Source organism: Maylandia zebra, linkage group LG22 (assembly GCF_041146795.1).
Source record: "Maylandia zebra isolate NMK-2024a linkage group LG22, Mzebra_GT3a, whole genome shotgun sequence".
Lineage (NCBI taxonomy): Eukaryota > Metazoa > Chordata > Actinopteri > Cichliformes > Cichlidae > Maylandia > Maylandia zebra.
The window spans coordinates 14,883,432-14,909,071 of NC_135187.1; the positions used below are offsets into that span (position 1 = coordinate 14,883,432).

At 41.0% G+C, this 25,640-nt stretch overlaps 2 protein-coding genes across 3 annotated transcripts; both read left to right on the plus strand.

Annotated features, from left to right (window-relative positions):
• The first annotated feature begins 4,477 nt into the window (after nt 1–4,477).
• On the plus strand, nt 4,478–14,676 carry LOC101468473 (cytosolic non-specific dipeptidase). Its single transcript, XM_014413909.4, has 13 exons — nt 4,478–4,676; nt 5,094–5,171; nt 5,548–5,691; nt 5,809–5,971; nt 9,867–9,955; nt 11,004–11,204; nt 11,317–11,401; nt 11,496–11,656; nt 11,767–11,931; nt 12,220–12,361; nt 13,231–13,378; nt 13,580–13,670; nt 14,113–14,676. Exons 2-12 carry the CDS (start codon nt 5,112–5,114, stop codon nt 13,644–13,646), a joined length of 1,425 nt encoding a protein of 474 aa, XP_014269395.3. The 5' UTR covers nt 4,478–4,676; nt 5,094–5,111; the 3' UTR covers nt 13,647–13,670; nt 14,113–14,676.
• A 3,978-nt stretch (nt 14,677–18,654) lies between these two features.
• On the plus strand, nt 18,655–25,106 carry LOC101468783 (cytosolic non-specific dipeptidase). 2 transcript variants are annotated; one of them, XM_014413907.3, is made up of 12 exons: nt 18,655–18,891; nt 19,517–19,594; nt 19,955–20,098; nt 20,194–20,356; nt 21,725–21,813; nt 22,616–22,816; nt 22,933–23,017; nt 23,112–23,272; nt 23,372–23,536; nt 23,935–24,076; nt 24,261–24,408; nt 24,601–25,106. In XM_014413907.3, exons 2-12 carry the CDS (start codon nt 19,535–19,537, stop codon nt 24,665–24,667), a joined length of 1,425 nt encoding a protein of 474 aa, XP_014269393.3. In that variant the 5' UTR covers nt 18,655–18,891; nt 19,517–19,534; the 3' UTR covers nt 24,668–25,106. The 2 variants fall into 2 exon arrangements, with proteins under 2 accessions (XP_014269393.3, XP_076735533.1); XM_076879418.1 differs by lacking the exons at nt 18,655–18,891; nt 19,517–19,594; nt 19,955–20,098; nt 20,194–20,356 and adding an exon at nt 20,370–21,057.
• Nucleotides 25,107–25,640: the final 534 nt, after the last annotated feature.

Below are 25,640 nucleotides of genomic sequence, written 5' to 3' on the forward strand. Positions count from 1 at the left end.
TGTCTGATGTGTTAAACACCAAACTCGAAACACAAAATTGTTGAGCATCCACTCTGAGTGTGCTGTAGTGGTTTTTTTTTATATCACACAAAAGTGTGTGGGAATCATAACAAAGGCAGTGGTTCCGAAAGTGGAGGGGGCACGTAAAATAAAATAATTAAACGTTAAAGATGGTTAGTTTAGTGGTTTATTTTATTGCAGCCTGTAATTTTTTACAGGGGGGCAAGATTTTCTTGTAGACTAGGAACACTGGGTGAATGTATTTTTAACAGGCAAAGATAAGAAACACAAAACAAGTCACAGAAGGGTCTTAAAAACATGAACAAAAATGCTTTTAAAGGGGGCCCTAGCAGAAGAAGTTTGGGAACCACTGCTTTAACCTATCAGCGCAGACACCTTCAGCCTGTTCTTTGGGGTTTAGCGTCTCCCGATAAAATCATGTGCTCTTTACTCTTTTTTTCAAATCTAAAACAAAACAAAACAAAACAAAAACAACAAGCACACGAATGCATGTTTAAAGACGAAATATTGACTGCGTTCTCCTGGTTTGTTAGCGGCTCCTGAAAAGCAAGTCTAGCACACATATCTTCGACCAACAGTAGTCAATCTGTGACACCAGTTAATCTGAAACACCGGAATAAAAACAAAGTAAGGCTGTTTTATGGGACAGGTAGATTTTAATGGTTCCCTTTGCAGTTCAGCCATGCCCAGGAAACGTATTTGTCAAAGAGGGCTAGATAAGGTCTTAGCTATGGAGTGTTACCTACCTGTTGTGTCCACACATACTATTGCATTTGTTCTGTAGATGCATTTACCAGAAGCGCTAGAGGGCGCTAGTGAGTATGTTGTTCTGGTTGTGGTTTTGAAGAAGAAAAAAAAGAAAAATAAAGAAAGGAGTCAACTCCGGTAATCCTCTGTTCCTACCTGCGTGTGTGTGTAATGCTTGCTGAACTAACACCACACAACAAGTGGCGACGAGAATAGTGGTGATTAAGTTATGGCTCTGCTCTCTTTGCAACCCCCGGCTCTGTTCCTGGATTGCCCGGGCGAACCGAAAATTCCATTTGCTGCGTGGAAAAAGTTGTTCGATAACTACTTGCTGGCGATCGGGGGTAATGACTTTGCTACGGAGAGGAAGAGGGCCCTGCTCATTCACTGCTTGGGAACGGAGGGAAAACGAATCTACAGTGCCTTACCACTCGCTACGGATGATTACGAGGGATCCGTAAAGGCTTTGGAAACGTACTTTCATCCTAAAGTCAATGTTGTCGCCGAGAGATACCGTTTCAGGCAACGAGCCCAAGCTGTCGGTGAGTCTACAGATCACTACGTTGCAGCACTGCGTGAGCTCGTGAAACAATGTAAGTTACTTACAATGGCAAGAGTGCCTCCACAGATCTCTACATTGTGAGAACAGGAACACCCATACTGGGAATGGACTTGGTGACTGCCCTCCAGCTACACATAAAAGGGGGACAATTAGTTCTTGACAGTCCCAAGGTCTGTGCTGCACTCCAGCAAACCTCGGCTCTGCCCACTCAATGTAAACAGGAATGTGAGTCTCCAGTTGCATTCGGATGTGCAAAGGACTTTGTACATAAAGTGAAGGTGCGACCTGAAGTGAAGCCAATACAGCAGAAACTTCGACGCTTACCCCTGTCAGTCCGTGATGCTGTTTCCGCAGAACTCAAGAACCTTGAGGAACATGGCATCATAGAGAAAATTGATGCATCTGAATGGGTCTCCCCGATTGTAGTCACTAGAAGGAAGACTGGTGGCATACGCATGTGCGTTGATTTGAGAGAACCTAACAAAGCGGTGGTCGCTGACAGTCATCCCTTGCCACTGATAGAGGACATACTGTCTGAGCTGCGTGGGGCTGTCATGTTCTCCACCCTGGATCTAAAATCCGCCTACCATCAGCTGAAACTACATGAAGAGAGTAGAGGGCTCACTGCTTTCATTACACATGAAGGACTGTACCAGTACTGCAGAGTTCCCTATGGGTTGAGTTCAGCACCTGCAGCCTTCCAAAAGATGATGACACAAATCCTACGCGGCCAGAAAGGGGTGCAATGCTACCTTGATGATGTCATCATATACGGAACGTCAGAAGCTGAACATGAGGCCAACTTGCGTGCTGTGTTACACAGAATCAACAATGCAGGACTGAAACTCAATGTTGACAAATGTCAACTCCGTCAAACTACTCTGAGCTTTTTGGGTCAAAAGATCGGTCCAGAAGGTCTGCTGCCAGATGACTCTCATGTCACTGCCATCCTGCATGCTCCGCCCCCTACTGATCCTGCAACCCTGCGCTCATTTCTTGGCTTGAGTGCATGGTACAGCAAGTTTGTGCCAAATTACGTGACTGTTGTTGAACCTATGAGAGCTCTTCTGCGTAAGGACTGTTCATTCCACTGGAACGAAGCAGCTCAAGCAGCGTTTGATCAAGTCAAGCGGTTAATCGTGCACAGCCCTGCCCTGGTGATGTTCGACCCCAGTAAGCCAACCATAGTCTCAACAGATGCCTCAGACTACGGTGTAGGTGCTGTTTTGACTCAACTTGACGGTAATGATGCAGAACATACTGTTGCATTTGCATCTCGCAGCTTGTCTGATGCAGAGAGGAAATACTCAATCGTTGAGAAGGAAGCTCTAGCTTGCGTCTGGGCTGCTGAAAAATGGCGCACATGGCTCTGGGGCAGAAAATTCCTCCTACGAACAGATCACCAAGCACTGACAACACTGCTGACTACTAAGGGCAATAACAGAGCTGGTCTACGCATAGCCAGATGGTCAGCTCGCCTGTTGGAGTTTGATTATGAAGTGGAATATAGAACTGGGTCACTGAACCATGTTGCTGATTGTCTTTCTAGGCTTCCACTTTCCGAGACAGACATGGCATGTGCAGAGGATGGGGAGTCAGTTGCAGCCATCCTCACTGATCTGAGTGCTGTGTCTGAGGATGACTTCCAGTCAGGGTGCAAAGACTGTCCAGTGTTCACAAAGCTCCGTGTGCAGATACATAAAGGCTGGCCTGCTAGGAAGACGTCACTGGATCCTGACTTACAGCCGTACTTCCCAATCCGCCATGAACTCGCGGTCTTGAACGAGTGCATCATCAGAGGTACACATCGATTGCTAGTGCCTGAGTCGTTGCAGAAAAACTCACTGATATAGCTCATGAAACTCACCAAGGCATCGTCCGTACCAAACAACGCCTGAGGGAAATGTACTGGTGGCCCAAAATGGATTGTCATATAGAGACACTGATAAAGAACTGTGCAACGTGCAGACAGAATGACAAGTCCGCTGTCACCCATGATGCTCCACTCCAACCCATTCCTTTACCAGCTGCTGCTTGGGAAAAGGTGTCTGTGGACATCATAGGCCCTTTTGAAATAGCCCCTTCTGACTGTAGATTTGCCATCACATTGGTAGACTACTTTAGCAAGTGGCCTGAAGTAGCTTTTGCTCCCCGAGCTGATGCAGCTACTATCATTCAATTCCTTTCTGTAGTTTTCTCTCGTGAAGGGAATCCAAAGACACTGATAAGTGACAATGGCTCTCAATTTCTCTCTGCTGAGTTCACTGACTTCCTGAAAAGCAGGGGAATCCAACACCTGAGATCCTCAGTGTATTACCCAAGAGCTAATGGGGAAGTTGAGAGATTCAATAGATGCATTAAAGACTGCCTACAGACTGCCTCGATTCAAGGACAACCCTGGAAATCGTTCCTGAGAAAATACCTGATGGACTACAGAGCAACCCCTCATTCAACAACTGGAGTTTCCCCTTCAGAACTGCTCCATGGACGACGAATGAGAACAAAGTTACAGGTAATGGATATGCCTGTTCCTCAGACAGAGAGGCATACCATGTGCGAAAGAGTTAAGAATAAGCAAATGAAAATGAAAGAATACACTGATGCTCGCAGACACGCCAAACCATCCAACTTTCAGCCTGGTGACAAGGTACGGGTTAGGAAGCCGTGGAAGGTAAAGAAAGGCGAGTTAAAGTTTTCCAAACCAAGGACTGTCATGACAAGGAAAGGACCAAACACTTATTTGCTGGATGATGGACGGACCTGGAACGCCTCACACTTATCGGCTCTGTCAGAGCTGAACGCAGGTACTGATTCTGACACAACAATGGACTGTCATAAACCAGGAACTGATCTAGCATCTAACTCTGAGTCTGATAGTAGGCTTAGGCCCACCAGGATGAGGAACCCACCTTGCTGGACCCAAGACTTTGTCATGGGAAAGTGAATGTTACTGAGTAATGTGAAATATGTTAAAAGTGTATTAGGTGACATACATCAGAATGGTGAAGTCAGGTTCACATAAGAAATCCTTGTTCAAAGGGGGAGATGTTGTGTCCACACATACTATTGCATTTGTTCTGTAGATGCATTTACCAGAAGCGCTAGAGGGCGCTAGTGAGTATGTTGTTCTGGTTGTGGTTTTGAAGAAGAAAAAAAAGAAAAATAAAGAAAGGAGTCAACTCCGGTAATCCTCTGTTCCTACCTGCGTGTGTGTGTAATGCTTGCTGAACTAACACCACACAACACTACCTGATTTGCTTTTGCTTTGCTTAGCGATTACACTCAAGATACTTTCACTTCACTTGCCATTGTTGGCATTCAGTGCACACCTGTGGAAAATTACGATGTGAGTATTTCATTTTTTATTTTCAGATTCTCACTCAGCATGACACAATTTGATCGTCATTTATGGCTTTCTTGACACAATTAAATGACATTTTACCCAAATAAAACTAAAAAAAATAAATTCCATATTTAACCTCTGTGCAGATCTAAAATGAGAATTCTCTTTTATTGTCATTTTATGGCAAAGCTTTGTAATGTAAGCCTTATACGTGTTGGCTTTTTTCTCACTGTTTTGTTCTGAAAGCCTGCAGCTCCAATCGACTGCAGCTATAGTTCTGCAAAATTATGAAGTGAAACGAGTTTGGCTGGAAATCTCATCATTTACGTGAAGTGCATGCGTACATGAAGTATTTGTCCTCTCATAAGATTGCACAAACCCAGACGTAGACTCACACCAGTCTGCTCGTTTAACCCTCAGCTCCCATCACTACCAAAAATGTCTCATCTCACTGAACTTTTCAAGTATGTGGACGACCACCAGGACCTGTATGTGCAGGTAAGATCACTCAGAAAAAACTATATAGTGCAGCTGCTTAATCATTCAGTTTTTTGTGTGATTGTCACTTGATTTAATGGCATATTGAGCTAACTAAAAACAGGACAGATTTGCAACTCATTCACTTAAGCTGGGATTATAGTAGGTTCCAACTGTAAAACCAGTTTTCCTGATAAGATTCAGTGATATTATAACTGCTGCTTGAGTTAAATTTTGTGGGTCTGATGTCCTAAAAATCACTCACATTGGCTCATTCTTGTGCAATAATTAACTGCATGAAATAGTAAAAAGAAAAGAAAAGAAAAAATTATAAAAGGTATAAAAAACCCATTTTTAATTTAATTTCTTTAAATTACTTGTTTATAATTGTCCTCAGCGCCTGGCTGAGTGGGTGGGTGTCCAGAGTGTTTCTGCTTTGCCTGAGAAGCGCGGGGAGATCAAAAAAATGATGGAGATGGCAGCCAAGGACATCAAGAAGCTGGGAGGGACTGTGGAGTTGGTGGACGTTGGCAAGCAGAAGGTTACTTTTCTTAATGGGTTAATGATTTGCATATTGCATGATCTTTCTTTTCTTAAATTTCACCATAAATGGACCTTGTTTTTAAATGGTCACTCAGATTAAGTTTCATTCATGCAGCTTCCCTCGGGAGAGGAGATCCCCCTGCCTCCTATCATTCTGGGGCAGTTAGGATCAGACCCAGCAAAGAAGACGGTGTGTATTTACGGGCACCTTGATGTTCAGCCAGCAAACATCAGTGACGGCTGGGACACAGAGCCTTTCACTCTGGTGGAGAAAGACGGTAAGAGGAGAATACTGAAAACAAATCCAAATCCAATCAACAGGTAGGTAATGCAGGATGAGGATGTGTGGAGTGAGGTGTGCGAATCCTGTAAGGTAGCATAACTAAGAGAAAACATGCTATCAACAAGCTTAACTATGTAGACTGGGAACACTGGGTGAATGTATTTTTAACAGGTAAAGATAAGAAATATAAAACAAGTCACAGAAGTATATTGAGAGCTTGAAAAAAGAAGGCTGTTGGCCTTCTTTAAGTTTTAAATTCTCATCCAAGAGATTTTTTCAGTTCTAAAACAAATGGTTGTGTCTCAGGTATTTAACCCCTAATAGTTTTTCTCAGGAGGTTCTGAGGGTTGTTGATCATGCGAGTCATCACATTAGCCAAGATGTGAAGAAAACAAGATGTGGGCCATTACCATCATATGAGTTTAAGGTTGAGACCTTGCCTGAACACTTCCATTTAGCAAAGCTTCAAAGATTGTGCAAAGGTTGTTACTGTGAAAGACCATCGTTGAACGGAGGTGGTGGATTAGAACACCAGCTGTCAGCCACCTACACTTGAGATCCTATTTGGGCACTTCAACCTCCACTCACACCTTGCCTCAGGTAACCTCAGCAGGTCACATGACAGAATGGTGAAACAGACTCTGCAAGTGAAAAGGCAAAAAGGCTCAAGTGATCGAACCCCCAGTTTCTACGCCCCCTAAAACGGGTCAGTGTCGGTAATGTTTTGACTTATTAATTGTTGAGCGTGGCGCTTCTCAATGCCCGATCTATGACAAATAAAACGTTCTTATTGAATGATCTTATTCTTTCCAAAAAACGGGACTTATTATTTTTAACTGAAACCTGCCAGCGTGATGGTGACTATTCTTCCCTTATCGAACTTTGCCCGGGCGGGTACTCCTTTGTCAGTCGGCCGCAGACTTCTGGTCGTGGCGGAGGACTGGCTGTGGTGTATCGAAACTGGTTTCACTGTCGCTCATTGATGGTTGAAAAAATGTCAACGTTCGAACTACAGCTGGTTAAAATTGGAATTAAAGATCCGTGTTACTGTGCTGTAGTTTATTGTCCACCTGGACCTAACGGTCAATTTTTAAAGGAATTCAGTAACTTTTTATCTTTCATCTTGAAGTTATATTAAAACTAGACTAGCCCCCTGTTACAAAACCCTCGCCCTGGATAAACTACAGCATTCGCTGTTTAAAGCCTGTCTGTCGTAAAACTGAGCGTTTGTGGAGAAAGACTTGTTTACAGGTTCATCTCTTTCATTTAAAAGACCTTTTAGTTTCCTTTAACGCTTCAATTCGTGATGCAAGGGCTGCTTATTTTTCAAACCTAGTCTCTAAGAGCAGAGGTAACCCTAAGGTTTTATTTGACACTATTAGGGATATTGTTGCTCCGGCTTCTGCTGCTGTCCCAATTTCTTCGAATGAAGACTGTGAAAATTTTCTTTCCTTTTTGTTGAAAAGGTTAGCAATGTAAGGAGCAACATCTCTCCCTCCATGTACCATTTGCCTGTTCCGATTTTACTTAAGCCTGTCAGATTTGAAAGATTTTCACCAGTGTCTTTACCTGAGTTGTTGAAGCTGGTTACTTCAATTAGATCATCCTCCTGCCCCCTTGATATTTTATCTGGGTCTTTGTTCAAAAATGTTTTTGAGTCTATTGATCCTAGTGTTCTTAAAATTATTAATGCATCTCTACTCTCTGGTCAGGTCCCTGGTTACTGTAAAAGTGCTGTCATTCACCCACTTTTAAAAAAGCCTAAACTTGATCCTTCTTTGCTTTCCAGTTACAGACCTATCTCAAAATTGCCTTTTATTGCCAAGATTTTAGAAAAGGTTGTGGCCAAGCAACTCACAGTTGTTCTAGATGAACATAACATTCTTGATAAATTTCAATCTGGCTTTCGTAAGGCTCACTCTACCGAAACTGCACTTCTTAGAGTGTCTAATGATATTTTGATGAATTATGATGCTGGAGAGTGCACTGTTTTGATGTTGCTGGATCTGACCTCTGCTTTTGACACTGTTGATCATCTTATTTTGTTATATAGATTAAACCACTGGGTGGGTGTATCAGGTACCGCATTGAAATGGTTTAAATCCTATTTGTCAAATCGATCTTTCTCTGTGGCTACCTCTAAGTTCACATCCTCCGTCAGCTCTCTTGCCTATGGGGTGCCTCAGGGCTCTGTCTTGGGACTGTTATTGTTTTTGTTGTATTTACTCCCTCTTCTGCAACTTCTTAGCTCTTTCTCTGATATTTCATATCATTGTTATGCAGATGATATTCAGCTATATATCTCTTTTAGGCCACCTGATGTTTCTAAGCTCCAAATCTTGCAGTCCTGCTTAGATTCCGTTAGAGATTGGATAGCTGGTAATTACCTTCAACTAAATGCTGATAAAACCGAAGTCATTGTCTTTTCTCCTGAGAAATTTGTTCTCCTTGTGGTTAAAAATCTAGGCCCTCTTGTTTCTTATATTAAATCCTCCATTAGGAATCTTGGTGTTACATTTGATCCAGCTCTGACGCTGGACACACATGTTAAATCTTTGGTTTGCTCTTGTTTTTACCATTTAAGAAATATCACTGAGTCCCATTGTGTCACGTTCCGAATTGGAAATGATTATTCATGTTTTTGTTTCATCTCGCTTAGACTATTGTAATTCCTTGTTTACTTGCTTAAGTAATGCCTCCCTGGAACGAATGCAGGGTGTTCAAAATGCTGCTGCTAGGCTTCTGATAAAGCATCACAAATACTCCAATGCCACTCCCCTGCTGATTCAGCTGCATTGGCTCCCTGTCAAGTTCAGGGTCCATTTTAAGATCATAATCATGACTTATAGGGCCCTGCACGGTGGAGCTCCAACTTACTTAAGTGATCTTCTTCTTTCTTATCACCCCAGCAGGTCCCTGAGGTCTTGTGACCAGGGGTTGCTGGTTGTCCCGCATACAAGGTTAAAAACAAAAGGTGACAGAGCGTTTGTATCAGTGGCTCCCAGACTCTGGAACTCGCTCCCTTTGAGTTTGAGATCTGTGGACTCAGTCATGTCTTTTAAAAAGCAGTTAAAACGTATCTGTTTAAACCCGCTTTTGGTTGATTTTGTTTTGTTTTAGATTTTAATGTCTGTTTTCTGCCTTTGTAAAGCACTTTGTGATTTTATCTTGAAAGGTTCTATATAAATAAAATTTTACTTTACTTACTTTACTTACTTACTTTCCCTTGTGAGTCATGACTGGTCCTTTATTTCACAGACTGTGCATTTGTTTGTTCACATAACTAAGTCACTGCAGCATTCCTGAATTGGTGTCTATGCTTTGTTATGCTCCACACAGTAATGCAAAAGCTGCACCTGAATAATTTTAACCCTTTAAGGCTTCTTTGTTTTGTGTTAAACAACACAGATTGACTCTGTTGTGCACGATCTTACAGACTCTTTAATACTGTGTAGCACAAGGTAACCTAATAATTTTTGCTGCTCTACCCTACATGTTTGCATTTAAAAAACTTTTTTGACGGGACAGGTAGGAGAGGTTTGGGTTTTTTTAGAGCCACAAAATTGAGCACGCGTAGTCTTGTGTGTTTTCTGGTGAGAGTCAGATGACACAAAATGCCACATCCTCTTCTCGCTGTATCATTCCTGCCTGCCTCAGCTGTGTTAGTGCTGCTTATGTCACATTTTACAAAAACCTGCTGCAGATCATTTTTTGTATCATGAAAAAGGATTTCATATCATTACACATAATCTTAGTCATGATTTAAACAAGCTTAAAACGGGGCACTGTCGTCTGCTGACTACGTAATAAACATAACCTTAGTATCATTTTTCAACTCCACTATCTTCTCATTAGAACCTTGAAACTGAAATAAAGTTTTCTTTTTGTAGGTAAGCTCTATGGAAGAGGATCTAATGATGACAAGGGTCCAGTGTTGGCCTGGTTTAACTGCATTGAAGCGTATCAGAAGATCGGAAAGGTACAGTTACTGCCAGATTTAAGCTGGCCAACAAAAGGTGTTTCAAGTTCAGATAGTTTAAAGATGATATGATATTTTAGTGTGTCCTAAAACAACCCTGAAGTGGCTTAACATGCTAAGTTGGCTGTGTTTAAACACTGAAGTGAAATTACTGACAGGAGTATATTGAGGTGTGATGGTATATTTCAGAATCTGTAAATGTGCACTGATACTAAAATGTCATTAATGTTTTTCTTTTTTTTTGTACAGTGATGATAAAGCAGAATAGCTACTATAGCACTGTATTCTAAAAAGATATGCAGGTCATTTGTACTATTTTAAAAATATAATTTTAGCCTATTTACAAAAATGTGACCTTATCTAGCTATAAAATTAGAGTATATCCTTAGTTAGGAATTTCATTAATGGGTGTTTAGTCAGAGAAAGTAAATCCCAGCTGGTGAATGTACAGTATTTATTTTTATCTATATAAAAAATATCACACCTAAGATCATCAATTAAATCCTTAGTCTGGACTCATATTCAGCTTTGTTAGCTCATTTTGAGAAATGTAAAACATGCATTCCTGCTGTCTACTATTTACATTTATTCAGTGGAGCACCCACAAATTCATTGTACATGTACAATGACAATAAAGTGCTATTCTATTCTATTTGTGCGTTAAAGCAGCGGTCCCCAACCCCCGCGCCACGGACCGGTACTGAGCCGCGAGAGTTGAGACTCTGGTGCGAAATGTATGGTTTTCAGGGTTGTTATCGTTTTTTTTTCCATTAATTCTGTTTTCCTGGGTCTTTTCACGTGTGTTATGAATAGATCTTTTTTTCGGTACCGGTACTAGTTTTATTTTGTTGTATTTATCCGCGACACCTTAAAGGCCGGTCAGTGAAAATATTGTCGGGCACAAACCGGTCCGTGGCGCAAAAAAGGTTGGGGACCGCTGTGTTAAAGTACACCACTGATTGGCAGATTGTTGGTTGTTAAAAGATTATTTCTACTCTAGAAAATGAGCCTAAATTTTTTTTCTTATGCATCTCTCTTCTTGTTGCAGGACCTTCCCATCAACATCAAATTCTGCTTCGAGGGGATGGAGGAATCTGGATCTGAGGGTCTGGATGATCTTGTGTTTTCTAGAAAGGACACTTTCTTTAAAGACGTGGACTACGTCTGCATCTCTGACAACGACTGGCTGGGCAAGAACAAACCCTGCATCACCTACGGCCTGAGAGGAATCTGTTATTTCTTCATTGAGGTGGAGTATTGGATTATTGTTGTTGGGGGGTGGGGACAGTGTTTCAATTTAAGAGGGGTATACTTGAGCTTTTTGTGTTTTTTAAAATTGTGTTTTACGTTCAAACTTCAAGGTGGAGTGCGCTGAAAAGGACTTGCACTCAGGGGTGTTTGGTGGCTCTGTTCATGAGGCCATGACTGACCTCATCGCACTTATGGGCAAGTAAAGCTGATAATTGTGATTTTTGGTCTCACCGACCTTATTTTACGCCAGTTTAGAGTTTTAATCATGTGTTTGTGACTTCCTGCACAGGCTCCCTGGTTGACAAAAGGGGTAAGATTTTGGTTCCTGGGATCTATGACAGTGTGGCGCCTCTGACAGCAGAGGAGCAAAAGCTGTACGAGAAGATTGACTTTGACTTGGATGAGTACTGTAAAGATGTGGGGGTTGACCAGCTGCTGCATGACACAAAGGCAAAGAAATTATTTATGTTTTTCGCATCACTCATTGGTGGAAATGTGCTGTATAATGTGGGGTCATTCACACTTTTTGAACCTATTTTTCATTATTTTTTCCACCATAGGAGCAAATTCTCATGCACTGCTGGAGATATCCTTCTCTTTCCCTTCATGGTATTGAGGGGGCTTTCTCTGAAGCAGGAGCCAAGACGGTTATTCCTCGCAAGGTCATCGGCAAGTTTTCCATCCGCCTTGTGCCTGACATGGACCCTAGAGATGTGGAGAAGCAGGTAAACACTGTGATAGGTAACAATGATGGCATACAACACTCACCTAAATAAAGTCATCTTTTTATAATCAAGTAGTTACAATGTAGCAGAGGTCGCTCTGTATCTCACACATATTGAGTTTATTAGAACTGACTCTGAATTAACATGACAAAGAGATGTAGTTAAGTTTTAGTACTTAAATCTGAGCCTGGACTGACTGTGGGCCACTTGGAAGTAGCCACATGATTAGCTTCAGGTTGTTTCTGCATAAAAGCTCCAACAAGTCTAAGTTATCTTCCCCTCTTCAAGGTCATCGATCATCTGCAGAAGAAGTTTGCTGAACTGGGAACCCCCAATAAACTGAAAGTGAACATGGGCCACGGGGCCAAAGCCTGGGTCTCAGACTTCAACCACCCACACTACATGGCAGGGAGAAAGGCCATAAAGACAGGTACAAGGACTTAATGATAAAAGCTGTTAGATTAAAGCGGGAGTTCACTCAATCGCACCCATTTCTGTTATCTTGCTACGAAGCTCAAATCAGCTGTGTGTTTATTATATTACAAAAGTGTAAAACACTTTCTCCTGCCATAGTACAACTGACTTTATTACAGCTTACATTGTGATGCTTTTTCTTTAAGACAAATCAGATATTTCGCCATGTTTAGAATAGAATAGAATAGAATAATCCTTTAATTGTCTCACAAGGGGAATTTTGGTTGTAACAGCAGCCAAAAAGACACATATACAAACAAACAGTACACAGGTCACAGAACAGAAACATACACAATTTTTCTTACATATTTACATTAAGGACAATGGTTACTATATACAGAGAGTACTGTACAGTTATTAAATTAAATAAAAATAACTACAGATAAGAGGCAAACCAGGTTGTAGTGCAAATCGGTTAATTAACTTATTGCAGTTACAGCGCAGATGTAAACATCTATGTTTGTTGGGAGCAGTTCTGATTGTACAGTCTGACAGCTGCAGGGAGGAAGGACCTGCGGAAACGTTTCAGCTCCTGGCAGATGTTTCAGGACATTAAACACAAGGACAAGCAATTTTTTTAACATAACTTTTTTTCTACATATCTTTATAAGCTTTTTTGTTTAATGCATGTTTTTGTGAACATTTTTTGGCATTTTTCCGATATTTCCACTGATAGAATTATATCCAGTTTTGATGTGACAACAAAGATTTAATAATAATAATAATAATAATAATGATAATATTATTATTATTATTATTATCATTATTATTATGACATATTTTGACTGCGTTTCACATTGTCTAATCCTCCTCGCTGTGCTGCAGTGTTCGGGGTCGAGCCTGATCTGACTCGCGAGGGCGGCAGCATCCCGGTCACCCTGACCTTCCAGGAGGCCACAGGCCGTAATGTCATGCTACTTCCTATAGGGTCCTCTGATGATGGAGCTCACTCTCAGAATGAAAAGATCAACAGGTTGGTCACAGCTCACACCGTTTCACTTCTTTTGAAATGTGGAACAAGTAGGAACTATTGATAAAACGGATGAAATCTTGTGGTAAAAGGAGAGGATCATGTTTGTCATCTCCAGATTATTTCTGTGCCAAAACGTGATCACAGGTAAAGTGAGTTTTTTAATTACAAACTATTATCATGGCTTTATTTCTCCATTTTCAGATCAAACTACATTCAGGGAGTCAAGCTGCTGGGAGCATACTTCCATGAGGTCTCTCTGCTGGAGTGATTTGATGGTTTCTCATAATGACAGGTATAATATATGCTCATCCTCCATATCAGACCATAAACTTTGTGGATTTACTTTTCACAATGAACGGTTTTATACACCCTGCTGATAATAAACATGTTTTTGTTACTTTATTTGAGTTGTTTTTCTTTTCTTTTCATGATGTAACAGGATTTACTTTTGATACAGTGCACTGCTTACCATCATAACCCACAATAATAGGGTAAAATTTTTGTAAGGTTAATTTAGAAGCTGTCAAATGTGATTGAGGCATCAGTGATAGCAGCATGACCAAATACTGTTACTGTGTTAGCGTTTTCCACATTACAGCATAACAACCACTTCAATCAGTCTTGCATTCATACTGTAATTTGAGTGTGTCGATAGTTTATGAAGACTTGTGGTTAATAGGGTGGTCCCTTTTGTTCCATGGTTTCAGACATGAGTTGTCTTTATGTTACTTTAGGAAAGATAAATCTGTCATAGTCTGCTGTGGGTGGCTGGAATTTCCATAAGGCTCCTGAACCTATCTGGGATCCGCCCCTGGGCAGGGCCACCACCAAGTCCAGCTCCTGCACACCTGGAGCCAATTGCAGGCAATCAAGCCAGAGGGATTTAAGCCACATGTTGATGTTCATTCACTGCCAGTTTGTCATCAACCCATTTGCTGGATTCATTTTGGCTCGCGCTTTACCTCTGGACTCAGGATACCAAGCAATCATTTTGAAAATCACTCTGTGCCTCACCTGGTTGCCCTCCTGCCATCACACTCCATCTGAAGACCCTGGATCTCAGGTCAGCCTCGCCACACCACTCGGCTCCCCTGGATTCTCGTCACTCCCATCTCAACACTCTGTGTCCCCTACTGCAATGTGACAGTTCCCTGCTCATATCCATTCTGCATCTCAGGCCCCGTTCCCTCACCCTAGCCACGTTTCCCAGGCCATGCCACGTCAAACTCTGTCTTATTGTTTCTTTTTGTCCTTGCTATGTTTCTAGTGCTTAAGCCTAATAAAATATTGTTAAATCATCTGCTGTCTCTGCTCTGGGTTTCTGCGCCTGAAATCAGTTCAGTACAGTCCCATGACAAAATCTGGGTGAGTTTATATCACAACCTTAGATAATTCCATTTCCTGAGAGCAGGATGAAAATACCACCATGTATTCTGATTGCAGTCCATGATGTTAATCAGAAGGTGTATTGATGCTACATACTGATTTTTACTATATGCTACTTTTTTTTTCTTTCAAGTGCACAACCCAGCCATGGGGGCTTCCACAAACCAGTGTACTTTTAGTACCAGTCCCAAGCCCAGATAATTGGAGATGGTTGTGTCAGGAAGAGTCTAAAATCTTGGCCAAATCAAAAAATGCAGCTCATAAAGAATGAGATTTCCATACCGGATCGTTTAAGGCCCGGGTTAACAACAATCACCTCTGGTGCTGTTGGCCAGTAGGGTTTCTGTGGAAACTGCTACAGTTGGCCAAAGACAAATAAGGACACAGAAGAAAGAGGGAAGGCATGTTAGGAGACAGTGAGAGAGAAAAGGAATCCTGCCAGGCAGGAGGAATAAAGTTAGACCTCAGATCGGGTTCATTGTACAATGTGACACTAAGGTCCCAAAAAAAATCTACCCTGGGCCCTAGTTGTTACGCTTGAGGTCAGGATCTAATGGTAAAATCATGTTTAGTGTTCTTCTGCACAGCAGCCTCCCTCCTTGAACAGGATCCAGTAACAATCACTGTGGCAGACATACAAGAAAAGGTCTCCAGTATGAAGAGTTGGACAGCACCAGGACTGAACATGATTCACGCCTACTGGCTGCACTCCGGGAGTGTCTGGTCGCACAAATAAACCAGCAGTAGATGTGACACATCCAAAATGGCTCACTGAAGGCCGGACAGTCCTGATTCCTAAAGATCCCCATAAGGGACTGGTCCCATCCAACTACCGGTCAATGACCTGCCTCAGTACCATATGGAAGCTCCTGTCTGGCATCATAGCGGCTAAGATGAACAGGCATATGGCTCAATACTTGAGCAGGGCACGGAAAGGAATTGGCAGAAACACCAGCTACTGGTAGAAAGCACAGTAACCGGAGACTGCAAGATCAGGCTCACCAACTTGTGCATCACCTGGATTGACTACAGAAATCCTATGACTCAATGCCCCACACCTGGATCCTGGAATGCCTTGAACTATACAAGATTAACAGGATCCTAAGAGCCTTCATCAGAAATTTGATGGCGTTGTGGTGAACAACAGTCCAACTTCAAACCAATTAATTTAACAAAGAGGTGGTCTGTCCGCACTGCTGTTCCACATAGGCCTGAACCCCCTCAGTGAGATCATTGACAAGACTGGCTAGGGATACCAACTACAGAAAGGCGTAATCATCAGCAAATCCTCTACATGAATGACAGCAAGCTGTATTCCAGGAGTGAACGAGACATAAAATCACTGATCCACACCACTAGGATCTACAGCAATGACAATGGAATGTGATTTGGACATTGGAGAAGTGTATTTGGATGGTAACAAAGAGAGGCAAGGTAGTTAGAATTGTGTGAACATGAAGTCTCAAGAAATAAACCTTTTGTTTTATCCAATTGGATGGAAAGCTTCGAGGCTTCATCTGACCGTAGTATCAATATTACCTTCAGACAACAATAAAACTATTTAAATTAAAACATAACAAAAGGCGTTGTGCCTCGACTTTACCTGTACACATCTGTTCACTCCGTCAGCTGTTAAACACCTGTTGCTAATTTAGGAAACACACCCACGTTAACTGGTGATATACAGTTTGACGTGCCGTGTGACAGCCGCATGTGCAACGTAACATGACGTCATCGCAGTAGTCTGAAACAGCTGCAGGCACAGGTGTGTCTGATGTGTTGAACACCAAACTCGAAACACGAAATTGTTGAGCGGACTAACATCCGCTGTGAGTGTGCTGTAGTTGTTTTCACATCACACAAAACTGTGTGGGAATCATAACAAAGGCTGTAAGAGCATTTATCGAACCCAGTGGTTCCCAAAGTGGAGGGGGCAGAGCAACTGCAGGGGGGCAGTGTGAATCAAAAAAAAAAAAGAATGCTTGGACACTTCTACCATAATGTACAGGTTTTTGACTGGGCTTCCAAAAGCAAAGTACGGGATGATGTATCGCCAAATATGCTTCCAAACCAGCTTCCTTCCAAGCCAAAGGCTAGAGAACATGATGACGCATATCTTGCCTTTGGCTTCACCTGCACAACGGCGGTGCCAAGGTCGGTATCCCCGACAGAATTTATTTCCCCTGCGTCGGGAGCAGAAGCTGGGCTGTCCAAATCACAGACAAACAGTATCCCACAGTTGTTTATGTTTTTAAACCCATTTTGCACAGAGAGACATTTTTTGGAAAAATGTATTGACAGCAATGTTGAATATTCTTACAAAATAAAAACAACAAACAACAACAACAAAACAACTATACGTAAAATACACCATAAAATGGTATAATTTTATTGCAATTTTATTTTATTGCAACCTGTAATTTATTTAGTTTATTTGTTTAATTGAAGGTTTGGGGTGTGGAATAAAGTGCAATGGAGTATGAAAACAACATTTGGGTGTGTGTGTGTGTGTGTGTGTGTGTGGGGGGGGGGGGGGGCTAGCAAAAAATTTTTTTTGGGGAACTACTGCTTTAACCTGCTGTTAAGGTTCACATAATTGAGGAAGGAGAGTACAAACAACCATGGTCCAAGATCTTGGTCAAACAATTGATTTTAATGAATACACGCGTGGGAAGACCAGTCTGTACGCAGACAGGGATTGATCTTCAACTTAATCAAAGCATAAGCAGATATACCATCAGGGTTTGAATTAATGACGCCCCTTCATACGTCACAGACAGAATATATGCATACGTCAAATCAAAACCACAATGACTTTTAACACAGTTTAAAAGAACGTTGTCTTCGTCTTCATGGCAGGTACATCCTGTCACTGCCGGATGCTTGCTTGTCATCTTGACACCTCAGCAGCAGTTCTGCGACAAACTGCTCTTTTTGCAACCCCAAGCAAAACATGATTAAACTTCCACCTATAAATGATTCTCTTTAACTAAGTGTGTGTGTGTTTTCTGAAAGACACACACACTGTTTAAACCTCTGAATACAATATCAATGCTGCAGATTATATTATTAATGCAATAGTAATGTTGATGATTATTTACCAATAGCAGTAAAATAATTTCCCTGCTCCACACTGCGCACACACCTTCAACCTGATCTTCGGCGTTTAGCGTCGCCCGGTAAAATGACATGCTCTTTACTCTTTTTTTAAATTCTAAAACAAAACAAAAACAACAAGCACATGAATGCATCTTTAAAGACGTAGTGAACTGCGTTCATTTCCTGGTTTGTTAGCGGCTACTGAAAAGCAAGTCTGGCACATATATCTTTGACCAACAGTAGTCAATCTGAAACACCGGAATAAAAACAAAGTAAGTCTGATTTTAATGGTTCTCTTTGCAGTTCAGACATGCCCAGTGTTAGGTATTTTAGTACCATGGGAGCATTTACTGGATATTGTTTTATAGTGACATTATACAGGAAAACTCTGTCATTCAATAAGGCCCCTTTGTTTTAGTTATTTTTCTCTTTGACCCAAGAATTGATGTGTGAGAATCACAGGCTGGTACAAGGTTGAAATACCACAGAGATCACTCCCTCAGCTACATTAGTTTCTTAATCTTTTAGGAGACGCCTGTTGAAGGCCAGATGGTTTGTTTCAGATTTCACTAATGAAAGAACTCTTTATTTTGTGCCTTGAAAATATGTCGCTGAGATAATCACAATTGTAGCTGAACTGATAAACTACACAAAGGATGCTTCTTCACCCAAGGGCAGGAAGACGCTGCCTTATCTTGGTCTGTACTGGTTTAAACTGATAATCTGCTGTCTCATGAATTTTACCCTCTATATAAACTGTTGTACTTGTGAATAAAGTTGAGTCGATTTGGGAAGACAACCTGAAGCAGTCTCTGTTTTCTTGTTCTCCCAAGCTGCTCCCGAGCTCGTACTAACACGCTGAATGGCACGCTTGAATATTACTTGAGAATATATTTGACTGTGTTACAGACTAAGGGACATTCTCTGCTGATAGGTGAAGGTACATTCTCTGCTGATAGACGTCCACGCCTCGGAGGAAGTCGATCCACGGATTAGGCCCTGGAAGCCGTTTCCTTCACCCAGGAAAAGTATTTGTCAGAGAGGGCTAGATTAGGTCTCAGTCACCTTAAGGCAGCATCTCTGATGTGTTACCTAGCCGTTTTACTTTCGCTTTACTTAGCGATTACACTCACTTCACTTGCCATTGTTGGCATTCAGTGCACACCTGTGAAAAATAACCTCCATGTGAAATTTTCATGGCTTATTTTCAAATTCTCCCTCAGCATGACACAATTAAATCGTCATTTATGGCTTTCTTCACACAATGAATGGACATCTTACCTCTTCAAAAAGGCTATCAATCAGACTACATTAACTGCTGTTTTATTCTAAGAAAAAAACAAATAAACTCCACATTTAACCTTTTGTGCAGATCTGAAATGCGAATTCTATTTTATTGTCATTTTATGGTAAAAATTTGTAATGTAAGCCTCATAGGTGTTAGCTTTTTTTCTCACTGTTTTTTTCTGAAAGCCTGGCATTAAAGCCCCAAACGGCTGCAGCTATAGTTCTGCAAAATTATGAAGTGAAACGAGTTTGGCTGGAAATCTCATCATTTACGTGAAGTGCATGCGTGCATGAAGGATTTGTCCTCTCATAAGATTGCACAAACCCAGAGGTGTACTCGCACCTGTCTGCTTGTTTAACCCTCAGCTCTTGTTCCTGGCAAAAATGGCTCATCTCACAGAACTTTGCAAGTATGTGGACGACCACCAGGACCTGTATGTGCAGGTAAGATTACTCAGGAAAAACAATAAATTGCAGCTGTTTAATTATTGCGTTTTTTGTATGATTGTCACTTGATTTAATGGCTTATTGAGCTAACTGAAAACTGGACAGATTTGCAACTTATTCACTTAAACTTGGATTATAGTAGGTGCCAACTGTAAAACCAGTTTTCCTGATAAGATTCAGTAATACTGTAACTGCTGCTTGAATCAAATCTTTGTGGGTCTAATGTCCTAAGAGTCACTCACATTGGCTCATTCTTTTGCAATCAGTAACTTCATGAAATAGTAAAAAAAAAAAAAAAAAAAAAAAAAAAAAAAGGATTTTAATGTCTTTAAATCACTTATTTATAATTTACCTCAGCGCCTGGCTGAGTGGGTGAGTGTCCAGAGTGTTTCTGCTTGGCCTGAGAAGCGCGGGGAGATCAAAAAAATGATGGAGATGGCAGCCAAGGACATCGAGAGGCTGGGAGGGACTGTGGAGTTGGTGGACGTTGGCAAGCAGAAGGTCTTGCACTGGTTACATTTCTTAATGCATTAATGATTTGTATTTTACATTATCTTTTTTAACTTAAATTTCACCATAAATCATTATTCATACAGCTTCCCTCGGGAGAGGAGATCCCCCTGCCTCCTATCATCCTGGGGCAGTTAGGATCAGACCCAGCAAAGAAGACGGTGTGTATTTACGGGCACCTTGATGTTCAGCCAGCAAACATCAGTGACGGCTGGGACACAGAGCCTTTTACTCTGGTGGAGAAAGACGGTAAGAGGAGAATATTTTTGGCCTGTGTCCTGCACAAAACAACCCTGGAGCTGTTTCTGTATGAGCTCTAACATTGTCACAACCTGGCGAGGACTCAGTGTTTTAGTGGTCTTAACTGAGATTACTGAGAACAAAAAACCAAACCAATTAGCAGGTAGGTAATGCAGGATGAGGACATGTGGACTGAGGTGTGTAATTCCCGTAAGGTAGCATAGCTAAGAGAAGGCATGCTGCCAGCAAGCTCAACTACTGGGAACATTGGGTGAATGTATTTTTAACAGGTAAAGATAAGAAACACAAAACAAGTCACAGGTGCGTCTTGAGAGCTTGAAAAAAGAAGGGTGTATTTAGTTTGTAAAGATGTTTCACCTCTCATCCAAGAGGCTCCTTCAGTTCTAAAACAAATGGATGTTTGTCTCAGGTATTTAACCCCTAATAGTTTTTCTCAGGTGGTCCCGAGGGTTGTTGATCATGCGAGTCATCACATTAGCCAGGGTGTGAAGAAAAAAAAGATGTCTTCACCATCATATGAGGTTAAAGTTGAGACCTTGCCCCACCACTTTAGGTTGTTTAGAGGTTGCCACCGTGAAAGACCATCGTTGAACGGAGGTGGTGAATTACAACGCCAGCTGTCAGCCACCTATAATGCAGACTTGAGATGCTATTTAGGCACTTCAGTCTCCACTCACACCTTGCCTCAGGTAACCTCAGCAGGTCACATGACAGAATGTCTCACTGCAACATGAATAAAATCAAATAACAATCAAATAAAATCAAACTCTAATTTTGGTGATTAGATTGGTTAAATTTATTTAAATGCTCTCAAAGCTTGCAGTAACAGGTAGCAGCATGTTTCCAAAGTCTTTTGATAGAACTGCATTCTTATCAACAGTCTTCTCAGGTTAAGTTGAACCAGTAAAGGTATTATTAGAATCTTTGGGAACACACTCGGATTGTGAAAAGGCAAAAAGGCTCAAGTGAGGCATTTTCCTTTGTGAGTCATGACTGGTCCTTTATTTCACAGACTGTGCATTTGTTTGTTCACATAACTAAGTCACTGCAGCATTCCTGAATTGGTGTCTATGCTTTGTTATGCTCCACACAGTAATGCAAAAGCTGTGCCTGAATAATTTTAACCTAGTCATTTTTTTGCTACTCTTTAGGATCTTCTTTAAGTTTAATTATTGCTCTACATATTTGCATTTAGATGTTTTTGCTTCCCTAAAATTGTGTTTCCTTGGGGGAGTTTTTTTTTGAGCTACAAAATTCAATGCTGACTATGTAATAAATATAACCTTAGTATCATTTTTCAACTCCACTATCTTCTCATTAGAACCTTGAAACTGAAACAAAGTTTTCTTTTTGTAGGTAAGCTCTATGGACGAGGATCTACTGATGACAAGGGTCCAGTGTTGGCCTGGTTTAACTGCATTGAAGCGTATCAGAAGATCGGAAAGGTACAGTTACTGCCAGATTTAAGCTGGCCAACAAAAGGTGTTTCAAGTTCAGATAGTTTAAAGATGATATGATATTTTAGTGTGTCCTAAAAACAACCCTGAAGTGGCTTAACATGCTAAGTTGGCTGTGTTTGAACAGTGACAGGAGTATATTGAGGTGTGATGGTATAATTCAGAATCTGTAAATGTACACCGTTACTTAAAATGTTATTAATGTTTTTCTTTCGTTTTTGTACAGTGATAATAAAGCAGAATAGCTACTATACATCACTGTATTCTAAAAAGATATGTGGGTCATTCATACCACTTTAAAATATAATTTTGGCCTATTTACAAAAATGTGACCCTTATCTGTCTTTAGTTGGTGTTTTCTGCTATGGCTCTCTGGCTCTTCAGATGAAATGGCAGTAAATACTTGTTTAGTTGGTAGCAGTAAATTTCAGCTGATAAATGTACAGTATTAGTGTTTAGCTGCATAATAATTATCATATATATAATCGTCAGTTATATCCTTAGTCTGGACTCATGCTCAGCTTTGTTATTAAAACTCATTGTGAGAAATGTAAGACATGCATTACTGCTGTCTACTATTTATATTTACTCTGGCACATTTGGTGTGGGGCACCCACCACTGATTTGGAGATCATTTGTTGTTAAAAATGTGAAATTATTTCATATGTTTCAACTCTAGAAAATGAGAAAAACAGATTCACAATGAGCCTGAATTTAAACTTGAACCAGTAACCAAATTTTATTCTGTTGATTTTTTTTTCTTTCTTATGCATCTCTTTTCTTGTTGCAGGACCTTCCCATCAACATCAAATTCTGCTTCGAGGGGATGGAAGAATCTGAATCTGAGGGTCTGGATGATCTTGTGTTTTCTAGAAAGGACACTTTCTTTAAAGACGTGGACTACGTCTGCATCTCTGACAACTACTGGCTGGGCAAGAGCAAACCCTGCATCACCTACGGTCTGAGAGGAATCTGCTATTTCTTCATTGAGGTGGAGTATTGGATTATTGTTGTTGGGGGGTGGGGACAGTGTTTCAATTTAAGAGGGGCATACTTGAGCTTTTTGTGTTTTTTTTTTTAAATTGTGTTTTACGTTCAAACTTCAAGGTGGAGTGCGCTGAAAAGGACTTGCACTCAGGGGTGTTTGGTGGCTCTGTTCATGAGGCCATGACTGACCTCATCGCACTTATGGGCAAGTGAAGCTGATAATTGTGATTTTTGGTCTCACACACCTTATTTTACAGCAGTTTAGAGTTTTAATCATGTGTTTGTGACTTCCTGCACAGGCTCCCTGGTTGACAAAAGGGGTAAGATTTTGGTTCCTGGGATCTATGACAGTGTGGCGCCTCTGACAGCAGAGGAGCAAAAGCTGTACGAGAAGATCGACTTTGACTTGGATGAGTACTGTAAAGATGTGGGGGTTGACCAGCTGCTGCATGACACAAAGGCAAAGAAATTATTTATGTTGTTCACATCACTCATTGGTGGAAATGTGCTGTATAATGTGGGGTCATTCACACTTTTTGAACCTATTTTTCCACCATAGGAGCAAATCCTCATGCACCGTTGGAGATATCCTTCTCTTTCCCTTCATGGTATTGAGGGGGCTTTCTCTGAAGCAGGAGCCAAGACGGTTATTCCTCGCAAGGTCATTGGCAAGTTTTCCATCCGCCTTGTGCCTGACATGGACCCCAAAGTTGTGAAGAAGCAGGTAAACAATGTGATAGGTAACAATGATGGCATATAGCACTCACTTAAATAATGTAGCAGAAGTCGCTCTGTATCTCTGCCACTTATTGGTAGTTTGTTGCTCAGATGATTTGCTCAGCCATCCTTATTTTTGTAAGATAAAGTGAATGCAGATGATTTTATTCAGAGAAAAAAACAAAGTCCCAGGTTACGGCATTAAAATACATCTGCAGAAAACCAGGCAAACCAATCAAGCAGACAAGACATAGTGATTTTGTCACAAATGATTGCGTAACAAGGAGGTTTTGTTAGGTTTTACTAAATGAATCTCAGCCTGGACTTGGAAATAGCTAAAGATCAACTTCAATTTATTTCTACATTAAAGCTTCAACAAGTCTAAGTTATTTTTCCCTCTTCAAGGTCATCGATCATCTGCAGAAGAGGTTTGCTGAACTGGGAACCCCCAATAAACTGAAAGTGACAGGGGACAGCGGTGCCAAAGCCTGGGTCTCAGACTTCAACCACCCACACTACATGGCAGGGAGAAAGGCCATAAAGACAGGTACAGGGACATTTTTTTATGCATATTTTTGTGGACATATTTTTAAGCCTTTTTCAGATATTTTCACTGATAGGCTTGTGCCCAGATTTGTTGTACCTATGCAGGGACAGCTAGGATGTTATTATTATTGTCATTATTACATTTTTACTGCTTTTGTTTTCTTTTCCTCCTCGTTGTACTGTAGTCTTCGGGGTCGAGCCTGATCTGACTCGCGAGGGCGGCAGCATCCCGGTCACCCTGACCTTCCAGGAGGCCACAGGCCGTAATGTCATGCTGCTTCCTATAGGGTCCTCTGATGATGGAGCTCACTCTCAGAATGAAAAGATCAACAGGTTGGTCACAGCTCACACCGTTTCACTTCTTTTGAAATGTGGAACAAGTAGATAAAACTGACGAAATATTGCAGTAAAAGGAGAGGATCATGTTTGTCATCTCCAGATTATTTCTATGCTAAAATGTGATCACAGGTAAAGTGAGTTTTTTAATTATAAACCATTATCATCGCTTTATTTCTCCATTTTCAGATCAAACTACATTCAGGGAGTCAAGCTGCTGGGAGCATACTTCCATGAGGTCTCTCTGCTGGAGTGATTTGATGGTGTCTCATAATGACAGGTGTAATATATGCTCGTCCTTCATATCAGACCATAAACTTTGTGGATTTACTTTTCACAATGAACGGTTTTATACACCCTGTTGATAATATACATGTTTTTGTTACTTTATTTGAGTTGTTTTTCTTTTCTTTTCATGATGTAACAGGATTTACTTTTGATGCAGTGCACTACTTAGCATGTGGGTCATAACTCACAATAATACTGCCAGGTCTCTTTTGGAAATGAGATTTTTAATCTCAATAAGATTTTTACCTGGATAAATAAAGGAATAATAAAAAAAGAAATAAAATAATGTTGGTAAGCTTAATTTAGAAGCTGTCAAATGTGTTTGAGGCATCAGTGACAGCAGCATGACCAAATGCTGTTATTGTATTAGTGTTTTCCACATCACAGCATTAAAAAAGTACAATCAGTCAATTTGAATGTGTCGATATATGTAGAAGCTTTCCCAATGTTAACAGTTGTTGAATGTCCAGTTCCACAAATGACTGTGCTTGTTATATGTAACCGGTCCAATCAGCCCTTTTATTCTGTGATTTCTGACATTACTTGTCTTTATGTTACTTTAGGAAAGATAAATCAGGGTGAGTTTATATCACAAACTTAGTTAATGCCATTTCCTGAGAGAAGGATGAAAATACCACCAGGTATTCTGATAGCAGTCCATGGTGATAATCAAAAGGTGTAATGAAGCTACCTACCACTATTTATTCTTTTACTATGCGCTATTATTTTTGCTAGTTCATAACCCAGCCATGGGGGCTTCCAATAAACCAGTGTACTTTTAGTACTGGCCCTGAAACCTGTGGCCAGAATCTAATGGTAAAGTCTTGTTTAGTGGTTTTCTTGACACAGAACAGGTGAGCTTTCGTGTACAGATTTCACAGGTTTACTCGCTGAAATAGTTTGTGACGTAGCAGCCCTCCTTTGGATGAATCCTTCCTCCC

Bases quoted from the DNA above. Each gene is read 5' to 3' on its own strand.
- LOC101468473 (XM_014413909.4), top strand. From the start codon at position 5,112: ATGTCTCATCTCACTGAACTTTTCAAGTATGTGGACGACCACCAGGAC. The intron at 5,692-5,808 runs GTTACTTTTCTT...TCATTCATGCAG, and splicing joins TGGACGTTGGCAAGCAGAAG to CTTCCCTCGGGAGAGGAGAT. The intron at 11,205-11,316 runs GTGGAGTATTGG...TCAAACTTCAAG, and splicing joins TCTGTTATTTCTTCATTGAG to GTGGAGTGCGCTGAAAAGGA.
- LOC101468783 (XM_014413907.3), top strand. From the start codon at position 19,535: ATGGCTCATCTCACAGAACTTTGCAAGTATGTGGACGACCACCAGGAC. The intron at 19,595-19,954 runs GTAAGATTACTC...AATTTACCTCAG, and splicing joins ACCAGGACCTGTATGTGCAG to CGCCTGGCTGAGTGGGTGAG. The intron at 22,817-22,932 runs GTGGAGTATTGG...TCAAACTTCAAG, and splicing joins TCTGCTATTTCTTCATTGAG to GTGGAGTGCGCTGAAAAGGA.